Consider the following 22,704-nt stretch of genomic DNA (forward strand, 5'->3'; position numbering starts at 1 on the left):
AGGGCTACATACCCTCTGCTTGCTGCTTCTACTGCTGATCCCTTCAGTCACCATCTACTAAACTCTGTCTTCTTCCTCGACTCCTGTAATCCCTTGTTTCATATCTCTGGTACTGTCACACTCCCACTTGCTATTGCACTTGCATCCTTCTTCCATAAACTCACTCAACACCCAAAATATAGCCTGAAAGAGCAGGATTTGGGGTACATCACCAATTCTTATGCATCTCAGCACCTACCCAGGTATTCACATAAGTGTTTCATGATCAGGATACAAGCAATTAAGCAAGGTTAATCTGGGTCCTGTTTTAAGGACTGTATGGGGAAACAGAACTATTAAACCACAGTGATACTGATAACAATGAATTTAAAGGTTTTGGACTCACTTTCTTGCTGATATTACATCATGAATGACCATGACTTTATCTAAACAATGGTTTTATTTCTAAAACCAACAAAACATTGGGATGGCAGAGTGGATTTCTTTCTCCTTGTATTAGGCTGCTCAGCAGAAAAGCCAACACTGGTCTGTTTTATCTCATACTTACCTTTTAGGAACCAGATTAAATTCTTCTGTGCCTAGCACTACTGTTTTCCAGACCATTGCTTTCTTCTGATTTACTACAAGAGAGGTTAAATTCCAAAACTCAACTTTTACATATAGGATGAGCAGAGTCATTCTAGTCCCACAGTTCAACCACAAAGTACATCTAAAATGCATTATATTTTCTCTATCTTTTAGCATGCGACGTTATAAGAAAAAAGATTAAAAAAATTTAAGGAATCAAAATACCGACTCTTAAAGATTTTCAGCCAAGTAGTAAAGGCTCAACTCAATCCCTCTGAAAAATCCCACAAAGTTCTGGGCAGAAGTTAACAGTAATAGTATTCCCAGAAATAACTGCAATACTATCATTTCATTCACTGTTTAAAATTTGTACATAAAGTGAATGTTTAAATAATATACAAGCGATATACAGCAGAACATCCTCAGAACATGGCCTGAAACAGTCATATGATTGCTACTTCTGGAGTACCTACCACTAGCTATATGATGTTGGTCCCAATCAAGACTCAAATTAACAATTCTGTTGCTAAAGAAGAATTCTATTTCCAAATACTACCCTCCCACCTTATACATTGTTGGATGTGAGATTTTAATTACAGCCTCATCAACCAAGTTCAGCTGTATATTACTCATCGCTTGACATAACTGACCAGAAAAGTTCCTTTGGAGCAATTCTCTCTGGTACACAAATCTATCTTCTACACAGTCAGTAATTGAAATAACTTTCAGTTATTAAAATCATGCAGGAAGTACCTGGTTTAATAGATCTTCCTCATATGCATTTATCTAAGATAGACCTCCAAAGTACAGATCAAGCAGCTGATCAAAGCCACATCCCACATCTCATCAAGCACAAAAATATTATTTTAGTCCACTATACTGTATTACAATCCTATTGTAATACAGTTTCAGCATTTTTATAAGAAGCAGGGCTGTGTGACAAGGGCAATTATTCAATTTTCAAACCAAGACATATCCCCAAACACTAAGCAGTATAACAGCATACTATAATCAACACATCCTCACTTTATAGTATAATTGAATTACAGCTTTAGAGCTGTTTAGATAAGGGGGAAAAAAGCACTAAAATATTTTCAGCTGGCACTGGGAAAAGGAATGGGAAAGTGAATACAACACTGGGAAACAAAGACAAGAAATTCAAAAGGGGAAAGACAGTGCTACTCAGAAGGGAAAAGAGGGCAATAGACCTCAGAGAAGAAAAGGGACTGAGGGGAAAGAAAACTGGAGTAGACCAGACGTGTCTAAAGAGGAGAGGAACGGCTGGCCTGCATCTTAAAACAAAAGGAATGTTGACAGGCCAAATGAAGCAACTGGGCTTCAAAGGATGGGCAGAGGAATAGAAGTATAGCTTATTTCAACACGCAAGCCTTTAGAAAAGCATAATCCTAAGCAGGGGTAGCCAGTATGGGAGCACGGACCCTCAAGCAGCAGAACAGCAACAGAAGTGCCTACACCTGCTCCTCTGGCTCCAGCAGTGCAGCCGCTTCTGAGCCCAGGGAGCCCAAGCCACCAGCAGTTAGGGGCCCCACAGAGAGGGTGGAGTTACCACCAAAAGAGCCAACAGCACCAGCTCCCAACACCCCAAAAACTACAGGCTCACCTAGGGCAGTTAGGGCTTTGACCACATGCAAGTGAGAGAAATGTATGTTAATATGGACAACAAGAATACATATGAGAACAAAAATTTCAAAGCCTCTTCTGTAAAAGCTTTCGGCTGAAAGCTATTTTCCTATAGTTACAGCCTTCGAGAATGAGTTTATAATGAAGACACATGGCACTCTCACAAAAAAGTGAAATATCTTGCAAACAACAAATAGAAAACAGCATTTTGCACATTCCAGAATTAGGAAGTCTTAAGGAACATAAACTGTACTTTCAGATCCAACATAAACCCTTACCAACTAGGTCAACAACAAGGTATAATTTTATACAACACTAATATGCAAGAGAACAAATATTTAACTACAGTATATAATTCTTAACTTACAGTTGCTCAACTTGGTCAAATTCTTTTTCATCTTCTGCATAACAGAAAAAGGATTATATAAGTCTCAATTTAACAAACACTGGAAAAGTTGTTCTGTTTAATTATATTATTTCCTCCACATACAAGCAAAACAATCTTATTTTTTCATTTTAGTTTTCTTAAATTTGTAATTCAAACTATTTTGTTCCTCTATTCAATGGAATTACCTGCAAATTTGTCAAAAAACTTACCTTCATGAAGGTTTATTTATCTTATTTTAATACATATCATGTTATATAATATGTACATATGTATACATGCATTTTTCTATATTTTATATAATACAGATACATATACTGTATATATATCACTTCTGTTTCACCTTGCACATCTAGTTTGGCTCACCGATGTGTGGCTTAGGTTCAGCAACCAGCATTAGTGCATCCTGTTTTAATGCATTTTTCCTTCTTACTCTTATTTCTGGACAGAAGTTTACCCCATCAAGATGACTAGCAGTTGCTTCCATTCCTAAGCATTTCCCAAACAGGTATAGCCTCTAATTCCTTTGTCTTGTAAGAAAAAAATAAAGACTGTATCAAACCCTTTATGGGAAAGTATTGCTTATTGTAAGCACTTTGTACCCGAATTCAAGACTTGTGGAAAACATTTAAAAAGCTAAAATAATGTAGTGTTCTAGAAGAAAGTATTTTATCTGAAAAAATACAGATGTAAAAAAAAAAAAAAAAAATCACACTGAACTTCATATATGAAGTGCTATGGGTCATACCTTTCTATCTTTGGCTGCAATTTCAATGGGAAACTAGAAAAGACTGAAAAAAAAAAAAGGACAGACACTTACCTGCACGTTTCTCTTTCTTTTTTGAATAGATCTCATAAAGGAAAACAATAGTTACTAAAATAACAGCTTCAGCCACAATTGCTAGAAAAGGTTTGAGAGGCACCATCAGGGACAGAACTTTAAGCTTCAGCTTTCCTTTACTTTTTCCTAGTTCAAAAGCAGCTTCACACCAATATATACCATCATCTTCCTTGGTGAGTTCCGATATCTTCAGATGGGTTACATTGGCAGATACTCTCTCAATTGAATACTTGTCTGCCAGCAAAGAGTTATTAATGGCAATCTGAAAATAAAACACACATTAAAAGTCTTACTAACGCAATAAGAAAGTGTTTAATCAAATTATTTATATTATCAGACAGTTCTATATAGAGAGATGTAAAATAAGTTAAGATCAAATAGCATTTGTGAAGTATGTTTAGTCCACCTCCAAGGGAAGGACTTATCTTAGCTGTCCACCCCGGTTCCCTTTAGATTCAGTGGAGAACACACACTTTTAGTGAGCAAGTCGTCTGACTTATTTTAAAATATTTAAGCTCAGATGAATGACTCTCCACTAAGAAAGGCAGCCTTAGGTGTCAGGATCCAACGTCCAGGTTTCATCACAGCACAAATCATACACTTTCAAGGAAGTTGAACTGGGAATGCTGCTTCACTGGAAAGCATGTCAATAGTCTTACAAAGTCAATACTCCCCAGCAGTATAGAGGAGACTGATCTATTTGCCTCCGCCCAGTTGACAGCTCTTCCCCCAGAAAAGGGCTAGAGCAAAGTGGCTATGCTTCCAAGGCTAAGGGGGATCCTGAAAGGCGGGTATCTGAAGGAGGAAAACCGCTAAGCAAGATTTTTTCTTGCAGCTTTTAAGGCAGGAACTAAAGTGAGAAGAGAATTCAGCTCCTTCAGAATCAAGTGGCATAGCAGTCTCCACAACAGGATGATCTCCTTCAGGTCCAGAGCCTCAGGGAGGTCATACAGGCTGGGAAATACAGAATTACTGGAGGAGGAGGAAGAGAAGGAACATACTCCTGTTCTCCCTCAAGTCTCCAATACCTCACATGTCTTTAAAAGAGCGTCCTGCTATACAAGATTTTTTTTTATATGAAGTATAAGATTTCAGCACTATAACCATCATTAATATAGTAAAAACAAGTATCTCAAGACTTGTCTGATTTGTTTTACTCTTCTCTGAGCTATAAGAGTATTACAGGGACTTTTTGGAATAGAAACATACAAACCTAAACAAAAACTACATTGCTGTAATAATGAATACTTTAAATATCACAGAGGGTTTTTTGCATGTACAGAAATTTACATTAACTGTAAAAGAAATGCAATTTGTAGAGTCTAGAGTGAAAAGCTGTAGTACTTTACAATGTGTCTGTACTTGGCTTTTGCAACACGGCTTTGCTTGGCCAACAGATGGAAACCTTACCTGTTCACTTCCATTGGTCATATACCAGGTCCAAGCAATGGGAGTATAGCCAAAACTTTTACAAATCATTACAGCTGTATCTCCTTCATAACTGACTATGGCTTTTTCTTTTCCTTCAATTTTCGGTACTAAGAACAAGTAGGAAAAAGTTCATAAAGTGAGACCTACAGGTTTTACAGTATTAGAAAAGTTAAAAATATTTGTACGTAAGTATTTTCTTTTCTCATAAACACAGGTGATTCTTCATTTAGATCATGTCATGAATGACAGAGTCATTTCAGGCTGATATTTTATGTGCAGAATACCACAGGAACCCTATTCTCAGGTGCTATATAATCTTAAGCTGCCAGTTAATACTGTAAGCTAAGTGACAATCAGACTGCGATTTCTACCCTTGCCCATTTCCTCTTTCCCATCCTTAACAGCTGTGAGCTACATGCTTCAGTTCTAGTACACTAGAAAGAAACGTAATAATTTTTCTGCAATTTCACTCAATCTGCAGACACTGATAGAAGTCTATTCCAGCCGTAATGGCATATGGCAAGTTGTGCATGCAGAAAACTTTTTTGTAATTAAGACAAAACTTCAGATTGAGGGAGCTTTGCAGTTACAAACATTTTCTAAGCTGAAGTAGTGACTTGTGGGTGCGTGCCAATGAAAAAAACTTTTGGGCCAACCTTGCTAAGGACAGAGCATGACATCGGATTATGATTTTAGACCTACTTGTCCTGCAGATGCCCCACAGCCTTCCAAGAGCAAAAGCCAAAAAAAAAAAAAAGCTATTTAATACATTGAGGCATCCCACAGATACGAATAGACCTGAGCAAATACATCACAGAGTATCTATTTCCCCATCCCCCTTCTTTCCATCTTTATTAGGGTGTTCACTAGCATGTTTTCCTCAGATGCATTTATTTAAAGTATTAATTTAAGTTTCATTGCTCTATCTTGTAAGTACAGCTCCAGTACATTTTTTTAAATTATACTGGTCACACAAGACTAAACAGGCCAAGAATTTGCTTTCAGCAGTTATAATAGAACAATTTAGTATAAGCTACGATTGTTCTTGTTGCTTTCCCCTCTTGACTGGCTGAGCACAAATTAATTGTCCCAAAGTGTTCACATCTCATGAGCTGTCAAACTTAAAAATTTCCATTTTAGAAATATATATGAGACCAATTTGTTAATAAGAACATTGCTTACAGCCTCAGAATCTGCTGCACCATACATCAATCCAGCCTCATTACTAGTGAGGCCTTCTTACGCCATATGTATTTGTTTTAATCATTAAACACTATCCTTCTAAACAGTAGTGGCAGAGTATCTTCACTGCTGTCAGTAAGAGGGACAACTTTACTAATAACTGCTGCCACCTCCTTTGCAGTTTATAGAAGACAAAAAACAACAGCAGGCTGGGAAAAAAGAATGGAACATGTGAAAACAAATAAAGCCTTGCACCCAGCACAAGAGTTGTATGTGGCAGTCAAAAAGATTTAGCCATGCTGATCAGTGGCAAAGCACAGTTATAGCCATACGAGCAATACATGTGACCATATTAGCCATGATTAAGGACATGAATACCCATCATGAGGTTCGGGATCTGGCTCAATAACAGACTGGTTAATCATTGAATGCATGCAAGGAAGTGATATGCTTTGTCCCAGGTATTTTAGCATGTAGATCACCCGGAATTTGGTGACAAAATACTGCTGCTGCACAGAAAAAACTGTTTAAGAGATGAACAAACAGGTAATCGCACCAGCATTTATGCCAGTCAGATTTCCACACTGGTTTGAAGACCAGAGTTGTTTCACAGTGCACATACCTGAACAGCTGCTTAAGGATCCCTCAACGGGCAAACACAAATCTATCTATTCTATCCTTTAGACAGCTATTACAACACTTCACACCATTTTAACATACCCATGAATGGTCTCCATGTTTAATAACTTGAACTTCCTATAAGCATCTCTTATTGTTTTCTGCGGACTTGGGTAAAAGCTTAACTCCTCAAAACCTGTAGGGTTATGCCAAGCCAGGATGGGGGAAAAAGGTGAGGGGAGGGGCAACACATCCAATAGTGCCTAACTGCTATTGCAGTGGAAAAGCTATTGCAGCTAGTTACAGCAGTGATGACTTTAGCCACTGAGTCTACACCAACACATTACTCATCTTTCAGTTCGAGATTTGTTTTCTCTGCATTGACTGGAAGATTCAAGGACTTCTCTTTCCTATTTCCTTCACTCTTGCATTAATCTTGAAAAGTGTCAAGCCAGTACTTTTTATGGCATCAGAAGTGGCAGCATTCAACCACTGTGAAGCAATTCTCCCATCTTCTTGTAATAAATCAACCAGTCCTATGCACTGTTCTGGAAAAGATGACTTCCCTGTTGAGTCATTTCTGTCCTTACTGAAATAGTTATTGTATACTTTCAAAACAATGATGTCTCCTTTGACTTTTTTAATCTGAACAGACTGGGGTAGCTAATCAACTAAACCTTACCCACATGTCCACAAGAAACATATATGACCATTTTTAGATATTAAACAGTCTGAATAAACTACAATTTTTGTCTTTCTTCCATACTGCAAGCTATTCTCTCCTGGCTGAAGGTTTGCAAGCAGATATCAACATCACCATTCAAGATCTGAACACACACAAGAGAGTTTCCTCAAGTCAGATGATCAGACATCCCACTGAACAAGAGCAACTTGCAGCACTGAAAGTTAAAGCCCTGCTGGTTAGTTCAGCTGAGGTTAGGGTAGTGGTTTGAAGAGTTAGGGTTTTCCGGAGCCTGCGTTCAGGAAAAATCTTCCTTATATAGCACAGCCCGTGGAACTGTCACAGATCAAATGTTTGCCTTGCTCTTTGCAGAATTTGGATGGTGGGAACAGAGAAGGAAACAGCTCTTAAAGATGAAGGTTCTCAGCAGCTCATATTTGTTTTATTTCCACATCTTCCATTCAGCTGGATTTTGCCTGCTATTGTCAGGGGCAACATTATTGAAGAAGATAATACAAAGCAGAAGAAAGGCCACTCATACTGCCCAATGAAGCACACTGAGTTTTAATATAAGTGCTGTTCATATATTACATAGAACAGAAGATGCACTAAAGCAGTAATTTGGTGTTTCAGAAATACAATGGAATTTGTTCAAAAGTCTGCCTCTGTTCTCCCCATCATTGCAGTTCTCATAACACCAAATCTCAGGCCAAAGTTTCAAGTCATTGGCCTTGCATTTTGAAGAACTTACCTGAGATACCATCCTTTTATCCCACCCCCTAGTAAGTGGTGAGTATTCACTACTGCTGTAGGAATGGAGAGGAAAGGGGAAATCCATCACTCATTTAGGAAAAAAGTAGGCTTATATGCTCTTTCAGTTGTTAGCAAGTTTTGTTTAAAAGGCTTTTAGTTTTTGCTTCAAAATTCTTCTTCCCTCTATGCTATAGAAATGCCTTTGATAGAGATTCTCACTAGCTTGACCATATTAGTCACTGCTTATCAAATTAAGTTGCAATTTCCATACTAACCAGCAACCAGACTAATACAGGATTTCAGTGGTCCAGTGAAGCAAAATTTAAATATATTCAGATTAAATAATTAAATAGAATACAAATTAAATACAATTACCTTGTAAATGAAAGACAGCACTGAGTTCTTCTTCGCCTTTCAGAGTACAACTGTAACTTCCCAGCTTACTGTTATCCAAGATCCTCAATCTTCAAAAAAAAGTTTCACCAATTTACTTTTCTGCTTGTATTTTTTTGTGTCCTACAACTATCAGTGAGTGCTACTTAACATTCTAAAGAAACCAGCAGAGACTAGTAAGTGGAGCAGAGAACATGCATTGCTGAAACACTCTGATCCAGTTTTAGTGCCATGTAGAAACAGCGTGACATTTCTAAGAAAACAGAAGAGCACAAGCACACCTGGGAACATTAATATAATTTTTACCCTTGTTGCTTACAGAAGGCCAAACACTTAAGCAGTATGATCTACAGGTTACTGAATTAGACGTGGGTTCACCATGTGAATTATACAGGATATGTTATGTGGGACTTTAGAAAGAAGAAACCATTCAAGTAATCTCTTCTGAAGCCAGCCAGTCAATGGCTAGAAAAAGACTTACACAGATGTGTTTGTGGATATGGAGTAGCAGAAAAGTGGCAGTATATTCTCATAATATTTTCTATCATAGAAATTTTAAATAAATATTACTGATGTTAAGAAACTAATGCTATACAGAAACCAACCAGAGACTACCTGGTTAAAATTAACCCATTCACAGATTTTTAGAGTCCAACAGTAAAATGTATCAATTGAAGAAAATTTTCTACAACATTTCTGGAGTCTCCATGGACATTTGAAAGAATTAAGAAAATCTTCAAAACAATCCAAAATATCTTTACTGTAAAGCTAATTTCTTCCCTCTCTTCTGCTAGTATGAAGAAGAAAACCTGGCCATTGATGCCTTTTAGACTTCTGCAAAGCAGCATTGAGATGGAAAAGAGAATGTGGAAAATGGGGGAGTGGAAGAAAAAATGGAGGTAATCTAGCAATCTCAGACTGAGATTACTATTTCACTTACAGAACCTCAAACCACTATGTCCTTATTCTACATTCTTGTCTTTAAGAAACCTTGTTTTTCCAACACTGGAGGAAGAACAAGAGCTCTTCCTTCAGGCTTGAGGTAACTGCAACCTTTCTCCTTTCCTGCAGCTTCAATATGTCAGTTATGGGCATATATTAATCACCATATTTGGCTCTTTCCTAATATATACATGACTAGTACTGGGCAGTGTACACACATGTGGTCATAACTCATCAGAACCTGCAAGTCAAATTGTAAAGAATGCTACTTACTGGATGCTCCAACTGTTTTCAGTTTTATTGATGTGTCCGATCGTTTCATTTCCTCTCTTCCAAGTCACTTGAAGACTTTTCAAATGAGAATATTTATTGTCCAATTTGCATGAAAGTTCTATTCTGGTTGCACTGTCCAAAGTGATATTTTTTTCCATGGAAGGACCAGAAACACCTAAAAGAAGTTTAGAAAACTGTTTATGAAAAATGTATTTCCTCATTCTGTGGAAGAGAGATTCAAAGATTCCCTCTTCTGTGAGAGGAGATTCAAAGATTGTGTTTTACATGTGCTAGATTACAGGTGGATATATAGGGTTGCTGTTATACTTTCCAGGGTGCAAAACTGCAAAATCAGACAATCAGTGTTTGACAGTAATTTTCTTAAGCCATAACTGAATTATGATACACATCCACTACAAAAATGACAGTCACTCTATTCTGTAGGTAAACTTCCTAGAGGGCAGTAATATAGATAACATATTCATTTCACTGAAAGCAAGATAGACTTATGCTTCTACATAGTTTAACCCAAACCAAAATATATTAAGTACTTCGCTTTCATCAGGTGAAGCAATGTCTGCTCTCAGTCTAGATTTCCTTTTTGACTTCACATTTTGTATTAAACAAAATAATCAGGATTTATTGGATTAAAAACATAAGCATATAAAACCTTATATTTATAATATCAAAAAGAGTCAGACTTGTAAAAATCCATAAGCATCCAGGTTTTAGCCAGTGTCAGATTTTTATGCTACTATGAGGTCATAGGTAATGTCCTGTTACCAGTGAAGTTGATCACAATATCTGCAACCTTAACACTGTTGAATCTGGCCTTTCATGCTACAGCTACTCAACTTGACACCAAGTCATCTTCAAACCCATTCATGGCTACCTTTGCCTTCCTGGTGGCAAGCCAGTAGAATTACAATGTGAAAACATTCCAATATGGTAGAAAAACCTAACACTTCTTTGCTTTAAACAAGCTCCATACGCATAAAATGAGCATATCCAAAAAGTAGGTTTCAACTGCAGACATCTTCTCTGATCCATACAAACAGACTATTATAAAAAAACATCTCTGACTTTGTACCCGTCAGCACCAACATTTTTATTTCACAATTGTTTTTCTTTCCCGCCTTCTACAAACAACTATAGTTAGTCCACCTGAATCCTCCATGAAAATTTATTCCAGACCTCACCTCAATCTTAGACCTACTCAAGTAATACTTGATGGTCAAAAAGTGCAGCTGTATTTCACAGCTCAAATGCTTTCTGAGAGAAAAGGAAGTTTCAAGGTACAGACCCCTGACCTAGTAATGCAAGTCATACCTAAGAAGCTGCAAAGTCTGGCCAAAGTGGAAATACCAAATACTCCCATAGAATATTTGAACTTCACTGGGTCTGGCAGAGTCATTTACAGCCTGCAGAATGGCATGCCCAGAACTCCAAGTCCCAGCCAAAATATTGCAAATCTGTTAAACTGGAGTAAAACGTAGAGGTGCAACACCTCGGTCTTTCTTAGCAGAGCAAAGTCAGTTACTGCAACTCATTTATTAGAGCCATTACACTCAATAAATGAGCCAAGCATAACTCACCTTGTTGAGGTTGTTTATGATCAAAGTAATTTTGCAAATGGAATTGGTTTCACAGTCACAAAAGTTTTAGTCAAATTAATTACACTGGCTAAAAATAGTATCAATACTTTCTGAGATTATTTTAAAAATAAATCCACACTTTAAATGAATGGAACATGAAAACCCTATGCTGCTGAAGGTTGACCACTGGTATCTGGGACATCTCTGTACCAAGATTACATGTACCAGCACAAGAAATACACAGTACCTTAAGGTTCCTGCTAGAAGAAAATACAGCATAAATGTTCTGTAATTACGTCCTGAAAATATAATACCAGTATTTTGCAAAGGAGTTCTAACTGATTTCCTCTAATTGAGAGAGATTTCAGTTAGATTAGTTTTTCCAGTTCTCCAAGAAATTAGTTATAAATTATTATTTGGCATCTGGGAACTTCATATCTACTTTAGGAAGAGGCTTCCCGTGTCTTTTCTCCATGCTTTAACTCCTGTAATGCTGCAAAGCTGACTAACACCTGCTGGTTAACAAGTACCCTAGCTTACACAGTCTTTCCAAGTGGATTCACCAGTGCAAAGAAATTGTCTCCTGAAATGGTTTGGGGGAACAGATAGCTATGGGTGGACAATGAATCTCATTGTCCACTGCAAAGTAATTATTAGAACGCAATACTCCGTATAGTGCAACAAACTTTTTAATCTTTCCTTTCACTGAAGTCACCACATGTTCACTGTAACCATCTTAACTTTATCAGGAAGTTGCCATCCTAGATACTCATACAACTCATGCAAAAGATTGTGTGCAATCATAGGCATTCAATATAACGTAGCTGGAGAGAAAATAACACACTCACCCGGTAGGAGTACCTCATACTTCACAAAAGTGAGATTAGACACGTTCTCTTTGGTTGCCTGCTTTAGCTGTTGTGTGGTAAAATCTGGACCTAAGAAGGTTGTGGGGGAAGCAAAGTGATACATTATGAACCCATAAAGGTAATCGTACAGCAGTGTCAATACAGTATCGCAATTCTTTCTTATAATAATCTTAGGGGGAAAAAAGGACCTTGTCAAATACTGACTACTATGGAGATCCTTTCACATACCTTGTGCATTTACAGCCAGAGTCTTAAAGCAGTAGTGTTGTGTGGTCACTGTTTAGTAATTATGCCATTTCAGAAGACATTTTCTAACTTTAATACAATGTTGTAATTGTGAATGTCAATACTCTAAAGAGGTTACAACTATCGGTTTCACAGTCTGATTCACAGAGTCACATCAGGTGGGTCCTAGAACCATATAGGACTACATAAATGTTTAAGCAGAGCTTAGAAATGTAGTAAGCTTTGGAAAAACAAAAAGAAACAAAAGGATGGAACACTACCATTCCCAAGGCCACTACAATTTAACAACACAGCCAGAAAACTGGAGGTAGACTATCTAACCTAGATGCAGCTATAATAAATGCAGAGGCAAGAACACCCTGTGCTCCACTGCAACATGGTCAGAGTCCCTCACCACTCCACAAACTCCCTGTTATACTGCAGGGAATTTCCTTCCATACACAAAAAATATCAATAGTGACCATCATCTGCCTGACTAAAACATACTCCTTTCTTTCTGCAAGGGAAAATTACATTTAAAAGGTCTAATATGGCCAGCAAAATCCCTTTTCTGTAGGGCTCTGGATGGCATACTGTACAGAGACTACCTTTATAAAGCTTTACAGAGCTTGACACAGCTATCAGGCAGGCAACTAAGCATAAACACCGCTATACTTGTTCTCATGTTCTGTGCATTTCAAGAACAGAGCAAGAAAGCAATTAAGCTACAGCTTTAACAGATGTAGCCCAGCTAAGGAAGCATTGCCCTTCCACATCTACACGCATAGTTGTTTCATTAGCATTGAACTATCCGCATACCAGTTCCTAGTAAACTGGAGCACACTGTGGGAAGAGACATTAGAAATTATGCTTAAAGGAAAGGTCAGTTCAATACAATTATAGCAATTTTCTTTTTTTTCAGTTTACACAGTCACTTTCCATACAGCCTTAAACATCAAACAGTTCGCCATGGTAATTATCAACTAATACAAATCCTCCATAACCACTTATTAAAAAATACCAAGGTAGAACCTCAGGGTAACTGAAATTTATGAATTTTAGTAGAAGACCACATGTAATTGCTTTTACCAGGTGTAGATACATTATATCCAAGTGTCAAATGATCTGAAGGGCTTCCCTGAGTTTGCCAGTTGGCAGTTCCTGTAGCTGCCATGGGCTCTGAAAGATAAGAAAACAAACCTGTTACAAAAAAAATTAATCTTCTTTCAAATTAGTGATGAAACAAAAGAAATAGATATTTCCCACCTCCTACCCCATTGTAGATAAAATACACTACATGCTTTAAGCCACGTTTTACATGCTTGCAAAACAATTTTATTGTCAGTTATTTTATAATGCATCTCAAATATATAAACAGTAATTGTGGATCAATCTGCCTAATCATGCAGAATTATAGGAGAAAATTATTCTCGTTTTTGTAGAAGGAAAGGAGCTTCATTATCTCTCCTGTCCACAGGTTGAGAAGGTTGCTACTCAGAGTTGGGAAAATAGAGAAAATTGGGCTACAGCTTCAGTCTTCTCACAGAGAGAAGCACTGGGTGGCAGAGTTGATCACTGTGCAGCAGAAAGTACCTCTGCAAACCTAGATTTTCCCAGAATTACTCCTTCTCTTTTCCTGCATAAAATTCTGAACTTTGAGGTAAAGTTATTAAACACATGCCTCTCTGCTACAGTTGAGAGCACCTGGCTGTGCCAAAGGAGGTCCCTGCTAGTGGCTTGCATCTAAAGGTCTCTGAGAAAGCATAAGCAGAGGTACCACGTGCCTTCCAAGTTGCTGGCCTGTTCTGCAAAGCAGTGTTTTTCTTTATCAACATGTCAGCTCACAATACAAGGAATACCATGCCACAGGCAATCCCCCTTTTGCCTGACTTGTTCCATCTGCACTTTCATACCTTCTCTCATGCTTCAACCAGTTTAAGTAACAATAAACCTGTATATTAAGGTGGATGATGCAGAAGAATAGAGCTTCAGGCTAGTTCATTTGGGGGTTGTTGACAGTAGGCTGTTGGCAATCTCAACTACTAGTCCAAAACAGCCTTTTAAGCAAATAAAAAAAATAAAGCTGTCTCCTAGCACTAGATAGTAAGTCCTGTTCCTCTAGACAAGAGCACAAGCAAGCTTTGATCTCTGCCTGATAGAACAAACTAGTCCCAGTGTTTACCCCCAAAATAACATGTGAAGGCTGAAGGAGTTCTGGGGAATCTTCCTCTGTCTGCATGTGCAAACACCTTGACAGCTTGCCAAGGTTGTCATGGATCACCTGAGTTTATGTCAGTCTAGTACATGCATCACCTGGTTTGTTACTGAAATCCCTCATGATGATAGATTCAGGAGGCACCAGTGCCAGTTCATATAGTAGTTGTTACCCATCCACAAAAAAACCCTAGACAATCTTTAAAATGTCTTGCACACTAATAGGATCCTTATACTGATCTTCTTCCTTAATTCACATATCAAATGAAAATAGTCAGGTGAGGTCATATTATACAAAATACTTTGCATATTTTCAGCTCACATGTAAATGTGTGTTTATGTACCAAAGGAGTTATTGAATCTCTTAGCTATTGCACTCCCTCTCATTCTCACACACACTGTGCTAAAAAGGCTCTGAGGATGAACACCAGATAAATAGCACTATGATCTCCAACAACAAAACTGTAGATGGAATAACTTGTCAGAACTTGCTTGAGTTCATGTATATACTTATAACTTAACCCATGTTTGATTTGCATTAATCAACATGACCTTTGGTACACAGCTGAATTCCTGTTGCTCTGACCTTTATGGAGAAGTGAGAGGTGGGATCAACAATTATCAGTTTCTTCTCCTGCCTGGAACTTATTCTCTGCTCCCTATCAAATCCACAATTAAAGTCAAAAATATAGTGAATAAAGTATGGGGACAACAGAAGGTTTTGACACATCCGTAATTAAAAAAATAGATGAAGCTAGCAGGCACATTGATGCAAGAGCATTATTGTACCTCTCACTAATACAAGAGCATAAGGCCGGGGCGGGGGGAGGTTCTCAAGGGAAAAATTATCAGGTATAAGTGCTAGAACAGAACCTCCCACAATGGTTCTAGTTTGGGAATTGTCCCATCTCCAGGGTCGTTGCCTGCTTTTATGGCACATACGCATACAGGCAACAGATCATGCAACTGGCAGTTGGATAGCTTTTTCCACAGTCCTTGTGATGCTTATGACACTTAAACTCTTGCAGTGGCTTTGAAAAGCCTAGATGGTATACTTACATCTGTTCCTTCTGAAAAGTCAACAATCTTATTTCAAAAGACTTTAGTATGAAAATGTAAACTCTACATGGTAACTTAGTATCACTGAGAAAAAGTATCATAGCTTTAGGTGTACTGAAATAGAACAATTACCAGCAGATGACTCATTAAGTCCAGCTTGCATCTTAGTCAAAGAGTTTGCCCGAGACTGACTGGCATCTTCTGTTGTCATAGCTGGATCTAAAATGAAAAAAGGGTTTAAAGAAACTTTATTCTTTCTCAGTTGAACTGAGTTGAAAAGTCTCTAGTTCACAAAAAGAATTCGAACAGAACCTCCTCACCTCAGTGCCTACCACCTCCATTCTTTCCCCGTGTTCTAAGCATATACAGCCAAAATGTGCAAGAATTATTTTTCCTTATTTCTTTAGCTTACTTTACACAATAAAATATTAAAGAACAGAGGCACTATTTATTTGACCTGTAATTTCTGTATACAGATCTTTTCTTGTAGTCACCCTATAGACAGGCAAAGCCATTCTTCAGAATACCCTAGCAGACCAATAAACTTTATAACCCTGTACTCAAATCCTGGTTTGTTCATGGGCTTAGACCACCACAGCTTATGACACTAACACTAGTTGATTATTTTTAAACATAGCTTAGCAGATTCACTAATAGAATAAGGACCTCATTACAAGCTTACATGTCTACCCTGTTTTGTGGTGCAGTGAACAATCTCCTTTCCTTTTGTTATCTTGGTGAGCAAAACAAAAGGCATCTGTGTCAAACAGGGGCTTCACCAAGTAATACTAACGACTATTTCCATTTTCCTTAACACCACTGCAAATCTGGTTCTGCTCATTTTTCTAAGAGCCAGGCAAGACTCTAGGGTTTTGCTTTATGTTCTTGACTGGAGAAAGGACAGCATGAGAAGAGGCAGAAGACTTGCTTAGTTTGAATATGTTGCTGTGTCACTCTTCTATTAAGAATTCAAGGTCCCTAGATGTTTTACAAAAATTGAGACATTTGCTCCTTCCTTTCTGTTCCCGCATTTGAGTGGCAGAACTAGTCAGCATAAAACAAACACTGTGTCTTCACATGCTTAAGCATTCCAGGACATACTCTACTCCTACAGGATCAGGATACATCCTTCTCTTCTTCAGACTCAGAGCAATCTCACATTAGGACCTTTTAAGTGATTTGGCCCATAGTGACACAGGGAAAAAAGGACATGCGTTTTGCAGCTGCAATTAAAGTCGGGGCAGGGGTGTGTGTATGTGTGTGTAATAAGTTTTGCTAGACATCCAAGACAGCAGCAAGCATAGACGTACACTGAAAAGCTACATCACACTAAGTGTGTTCAAACTTCTTAAGAACTGTATGCCTTCAGCAGAAGGTAAAGTCAGCACCCTGCCAGTTCCTACAAGTGAACACCATGACTAGCAGTGCATCCCCATTTCAGCACTACAGGCACAGATAACCTACAGACTCTCCCGCTCGCACCTCCAGCACACAGTTACTCCAGACTACATCAGAGTCATGCCCAGCTTGCACCATCTGCTTTCTCAATCTGCCCATCATACTTCTACCAGTTTGGATCAAGAGTAAAACAAGGCAGTCAAAGGATATGATTAAAAAATTAAGCATTAATTGTTCTTAAAAACAGGTTCTTGATTTTTCATACTGGTTCACTGGTCCCACAGCCAAGTGTTCCCTCCCAGCCCTTCACCCAACCAAAGAACTTAACAAGCATGCCCTGAGTATCTGCTGCCTTATGACCCAGTCAGTAAGAAGACTGAGTCTTATTCTCTGACTGACTGAGGTGCTGAGAGCAGGGAGAGCTACTATGCTTCTGATTTTCATGATAAGGTTGAAGAAAGGTCCATGAATTTTTACATCTGCAGCATCTTGAGGCATTCGATGGACGTCATGGATCACCTGACTGTGTCAGCTTAGTAAATGCATCACCTGCATAGTAATTAAAATCCCCAAAGATGATAAATTTAAAAGGTGCCACTGCCAAGCTGTACAGCAGCTCTGTTATCTCTCTGCAAGGAAGGCAGATAACCTGCAACATGGCTTGCATACTAATAGGATTCTCATCTTGGCTTTCTTCCTTGATTCACATACCAAGCGAAAGCAGTCAAGTAGTGTTATTTCTAGTCACCACTGCTTCCACATCTTCCCTGTTATCTGTCCATGTGTCAAACTACATAGCACAGAGATAACATTGCACCCTTCTCCTCTCATATACACTTGCTGAACAGCATCGGAGATCAACATGACCCAGCACTGCATGATTAGCGTCATCAAGCCAGGCAGTGATGTAAGCAAGTCCAGTGGAGTGACTTCTCAAACTGTTGAGTCATGGCTGCATGTCTTAAACTATAATTGATTTATATTAGATTTAATCAATAGTGTGGTAGCTTGTATAGTTCTTGTTGCCCTGGTCTTCATGCAGGAAGGAGTAGGTGAGAGTATGAGGTCATCAATCTATTTTTCAGCCTTACCTCTGCTCCCTACTGCAGCCAATATTTGGGATCTAGAGCAATCTCAGGCTTTAAAAATCTATTTGCTCTCTTTTTTCAACCAGAAAAGTGGCTGAATAGGAAAAGGTTGAGATACAATTTGGTTTAATTTAACATCATTAATTTAACATTAAATTTAATGTCAATTAATTTAGTATCAATTTTATACTCTGTGCAAGCACACAACCATTCAGTAGCATCGAAAACCAGCTGCCAGAACCTCCTGGTGCCCCTACAAAAGGCAAAAGCTGAAGGCTGAACTCTCCTGAGACACCAGAGGATCCACATGAAGCACTTCCAAATGCCCTGACAGAAGCCCTTCAGAGGATCCATATGAAGAACTTCCAAATGCCCTGACAGAAGCCCTTCCCTCAGGGCAAACCAGAAAAAAAATCTAACCTGGAAGCAAAGTCCATAAGAAATGGGTTGTATCCTCTACTCATACAACTACTTGGTATCTTTTAGGGGCAGAAGATGGTAGACAGGATGTGGTGAGTTTGCATTTCTTAAAGGAACCATGGACACACATGCTGCAACCAAATTAGGCAACCACAATGGTTGCCTAAAACAAAGGCAGCAAACTCTGAAGAGAAACGTCATGACATTTAGTAAGAAATTACCCTAATAAAAGCGATGGTTTAAATTTTTAAAAACAATTAACTGAACAGTTACAAGACTAAAAGACAAAAGTAACAGAATAATAAGAAGTCTCCTCAGGCTACTTATCTCAAAATAAAACCCAAGAGGCCTCTTGTAGTATCTGCCTGGCCAGCTGCAGAAGGCTATGCAAGCCGCCTTTCTGCGGCTCTCTCCTTGTGCACCTAGTACTTCTCCCAGTTCCTTTTACCGCAAGCATTTCTTTTGCTTGAAGAAACCCGCTGAAGGCCCACATCTCCAGAACACACGCTGTTTCTGGACTTCACTAGAAGACAAGTTTTAGTTCTTCTCCTTCCAAGGGAGCATGAACTTCCCTTGGCTGCATCTGTGCAGAGAGTCCCTGTGCTTGACTAGCTTTTTGCTTATTTGGTTAATAACTAATGGAAGAGTGAAATGCTTTCCCTCACATTTAAACCACCATGGAAATCACAGTATTAAGCCTCTCTAACTAGTTCATACAAATATAAAAGCATCTAACAGAAGTCTGAAAAACAACAGATATAGATAAACAGTACCAAAGCAGGTGGCTCATTTCTGATGTCTGCTCAAAACCAGACATGATATCCACCACTTTAGGAAGGTGGAAATTTTGGAAACACAAATAGGGTTTTGTTGGGTTTTTTTAAATTAGGTTTATTTTTCAAAGATGATATCATGTCACTGATGGTTTTACATAAACTTAGAATTGCTTTAACCACCATTAGATACAGATTTTGGCAGTAATAGTCATCAAAAATATATACCATGTGGCTAACTTGCCACAGTGTCACTCACACGTTCCTACAAATATCAGGCCATTGACAGTCACAAAACCTTTTGACCAATGAAAGAAACTGTTAGAAAAGGCTTCAAGGGTTTTGTGTGTGCATGCATAAATACACATAAATATCTTAAAGAAGCTTTAAGAACTACAAAGCAGATTTTCCTCTGTGTGCATGCATAAGTGTATTTTAAACAAGCCTTGAGAACCGCAAAACACATTTTCTGTCCTTCCACATTATGTGGAACTACTAGAAATTTTACAGAAGTTAACATCACACGGGGAGCAGTATTGCTCCTCTCAGCATGAGGAGGACCAAGGGCACAAAGGAACATATAACTACTTACATATCACACACTGAAAAAGCAGCTAAGCCACTGATGGTTAATAAAATACACAGAAACAATGTTCACATACACGTATTGGCAGAACTTTCAGCCTTGGCAATACATGCTCCAACAACCACATCTTGCCCAGCAAACACCAGCAATCTAATATTTCCTTCCACTAGCATTCTGTACTCCTCCGGGATGCTTCAAAAATAGGGATTAATAACAGAAATCCACTAGTTTTAGATATAAGCTTCTATTTCCTTAGAAGTGCCTGGCCCACTGAAAACGACTAGAGGAAGAATAGGCCCCAGAAGGCTCAAGTCCCTCTCCCTTCATAAATTTTAAATGTCACATCTAAAAACGCAATATAAGATCTTCCAGGCAACATTCCTCACAACCTGCTAGGCATAGTGATATTTTTACTAACGTAACTTACCGATATGGGGTTTTTTTGTTGTTGTGGGATTATTTAGGGTTTTTTTTTTTCAGGACTTAAATAACACTTTAGTTGATAAGGACAGTGCATCAATAACACACGACCCCTCAGCCTCCCAGTCCTGCACCTGAGAACTGTTAAACCAAGGCGGGGCCCGCTGTCCGGCCGCAGGGCTGAGCATCGCTGCGCCGCGGGGAGGGGGCGAACGACCACCTTACCCTTCGCTGGAGGGCACCAGAGGAGGGACCCCCGGCTTTCCAGCACGCCTACGGGAAAGCCGAACACCTTCTGTTTGTTTGTTTTTTGAAGCTAAAGCCGAGGGAGCACAGGGAGGGGGCCGCTGAAGGCGCAGAAACACTTCACTCGTTTAAAAAGGCATGCTTTGGGCTTGGAGCTCACTGAAGTGAAAGTCTTCCAGACTGGGGAGGATCCATCGATCCCCTTGCACGTGCTTTCCAGGCTCTCCATAAACTCAGACCTCTGGCACAGCAGCTCGGACTTGGAGTTTACCATGCAGTGCTTGGTGCCTGACTTCCAGCAGCCCGCAGACTGCATGGATTTCTCCTCCCGACTTCAGGAGCAGCAGGTGTGTCTGGAACGAGTGACCAGCTCAGATCTGGGGCTCAGTGGCACCATCCAGGTTCGCAATGTTGCTTTTGAGAAGCAGGTGTCTGTCCGGTACACCTTCAACCAGTGGAGAAGCCTCCATGAAGTGTGTGCCCGTTGGCACAGTAGCATCCCTGAGAAAAGCGGGCAGGGTCAGGTCGATGTTTTCACTTTCTTTCTCCCTGTGCCTCCTTTCCTCCTGCAGCTGTGCTCTGTCGTCCAGTTTGCAGCGAGGTACCGAGTCAACGGCTGGGAGTACTGGGATAACAACAGAGGCAAAAACTACACTCTTACCTGCCGGACTCACCCCCTTAAGATGCCCAGAGAGTGCGAGGAGAGCTGGATCCACTTCATCTGACTGAACAAAGTGGGTGCAGAGCAGCTTGTCAGTAGTCGCGGTGGCACGCTCGTCCTTGGCCGGGCTCTCTGCTCCTATGGCAACAGTCTCCTTTTTGAAACCTGCCAAACTTGGCAAAGTGTTGCAGGGCAGGGAAGTAGCCAATGACCTGTACAAACTGTTCTAAACCTCTCAGAAAGTAAAAAAGGCCAAAATGTGTATTGAGTTACATCCGTTGAAAGGCCACAGGACTTTGGCTACTGCTTCGTGCCTTTAAAATCACAATTTAATTGCTTAGACTCTTTTAATCTGTATATATATGTACATATATAGTAAACCCACCCACATATATAAAAATATATATGCATTTATCTGTTTGTTACTTGATAAATAACTTAATTTGGATTTTGCAGTCTAAAATATGGCAGGGAAGTCTCCATGAGGGGGTACTTGCTGCTTCATCCTTCCTATCAAGATACAGTTACTTCAGCTAATGCAAAAGTTGAATTGTGCATAAGGTTTGTATCAATAATGCAAAAAGGTCACTGCAGCTAAGCCTTTTACATCATCTGAGCTCTGCTGTGCTGGCAGAGCCGTAGGAGTTCATGCAGCGCAGAAGTAAGTGAAATGCCTTGGGTGTTGATTTTCCAGCATCGCACATGTTCATGCATGTCCTCCAATACCACTAGTGTCCTTCAGATTAAAATTTTCCACTGTAAAACCTCCCAATAAATACAGCTAATGGCAAAAGACTGTGAATGGGGTTGTTTCGTTAAGCCCTTGCTGCGTGTCACAGGAAGACTCGGGGTTCCTGATGACTAAGTGGGACCATGTATAGATAGGAGCCTTTTCTGCTGTTGAAAGAATGAATGCCCTTCATATACTTAGAGCAATGGGATGGAGCTTTCTGTGCTCCAGCTCTAAGGTTGTTTATCTCATGTGCAGAAGGTAGGAAGTCATATGTATGAGTAGTCAATGCATAGTGGTGCCTATACAGCTGTAAATCCACTGCTTTTGAAATTTAGCTGCAGCTTCTTGTTCTGTGGTGTGGTGTGACAGACAGACAGCACCAGTGTGCTCTAAGGAGAGACGGAAGCCCCAGAGTTTTGTTAATCTGTCAGCCTGCTACAACTGCACAGAGCGATGGGATGCAGAGAGAGAATCTGATCCAGATAAAGCTGTTTGGGAGTGGCAGAAGATCTCCAGCTTTTAACGGGGAAAAAAATTGACTGAAGCTTGAAAGCTGTTTTATCTGAACGAGTTAGGCCTGAAGAGACTTATCTGTTGGGGGGGGCAAAGGGGGAAGGGACATAAAAGAAAAGGGTGTATCGACTACCTTTAGATACAAAGGGGCTGGTTTGTAGTTGTAGTTAGCTCTCCCTGGAATGGGTGAAAAGAA

General features: G+C 39.3%; 2 protein-coding genes across 2 annotated transcripts; one reads left to right on the top strand and one right to left on the bottom strand.

The window, feature by feature from the left end:
- Positions 1-562: 562 nt before the first annotated feature.
- On the bottom strand, positions 563-20,108 carry EMB (embigin). Its single transcript, XM_009894212.1, has 10 exons — positions 20,012-20,108; positions 15,803-15,889; positions 13,487-13,576; positions 12,152-12,241; positions 9,709-9,883; positions 8,476-8,564; positions 4,845-4,972; positions 3,414-3,696; positions 2,576-2,609; positions 563-620 (listed from the first exon to the last, which is right to left on the bottom strand). The coding sequence occupies exons 1-10, from the start codon at positions 20,106-20,108 to the stop codon at positions 563-565; spliced, it is 1,131 nt and encodes a 376-aa protein (XP_009892514.1).
- A 258-nt stretch (positions 20,109-20,366) lies between these two features.
- LOC104294592 (protein phosphatase 1 regulatory subunit 3D-like) lies at positions 20,367-21,326 on the top strand. Its single transcript, XM_009894213.1, has 2 exons — positions 20,367-20,371; positions 20,678-21,326. Exons 1-2 carry the CDS (start codon positions 20,367-20,369, stop codon positions 21,324-21,326), a joined length of 654 nt encoding a protein of 217 aa, XP_009892515.1.
- Positions 21,327-22,704: the final 1,378 nt, after the last annotated feature.

Source organism: Charadrius vociferus, unplaced genomic scaffold (assembly GCF_000708025.1).
Source record: "Charadrius vociferus isolate BGI_N301 unplaced genomic scaffold, ASM70802v2 scaffold70, whole genome shotgun sequence".
In the NCBI taxonomy this organism is placed as follows: Eukaryota; Metazoa; Chordata; class Aves; order Charadriiformes; family Charadriidae; genus Charadrius; species Charadrius vociferus.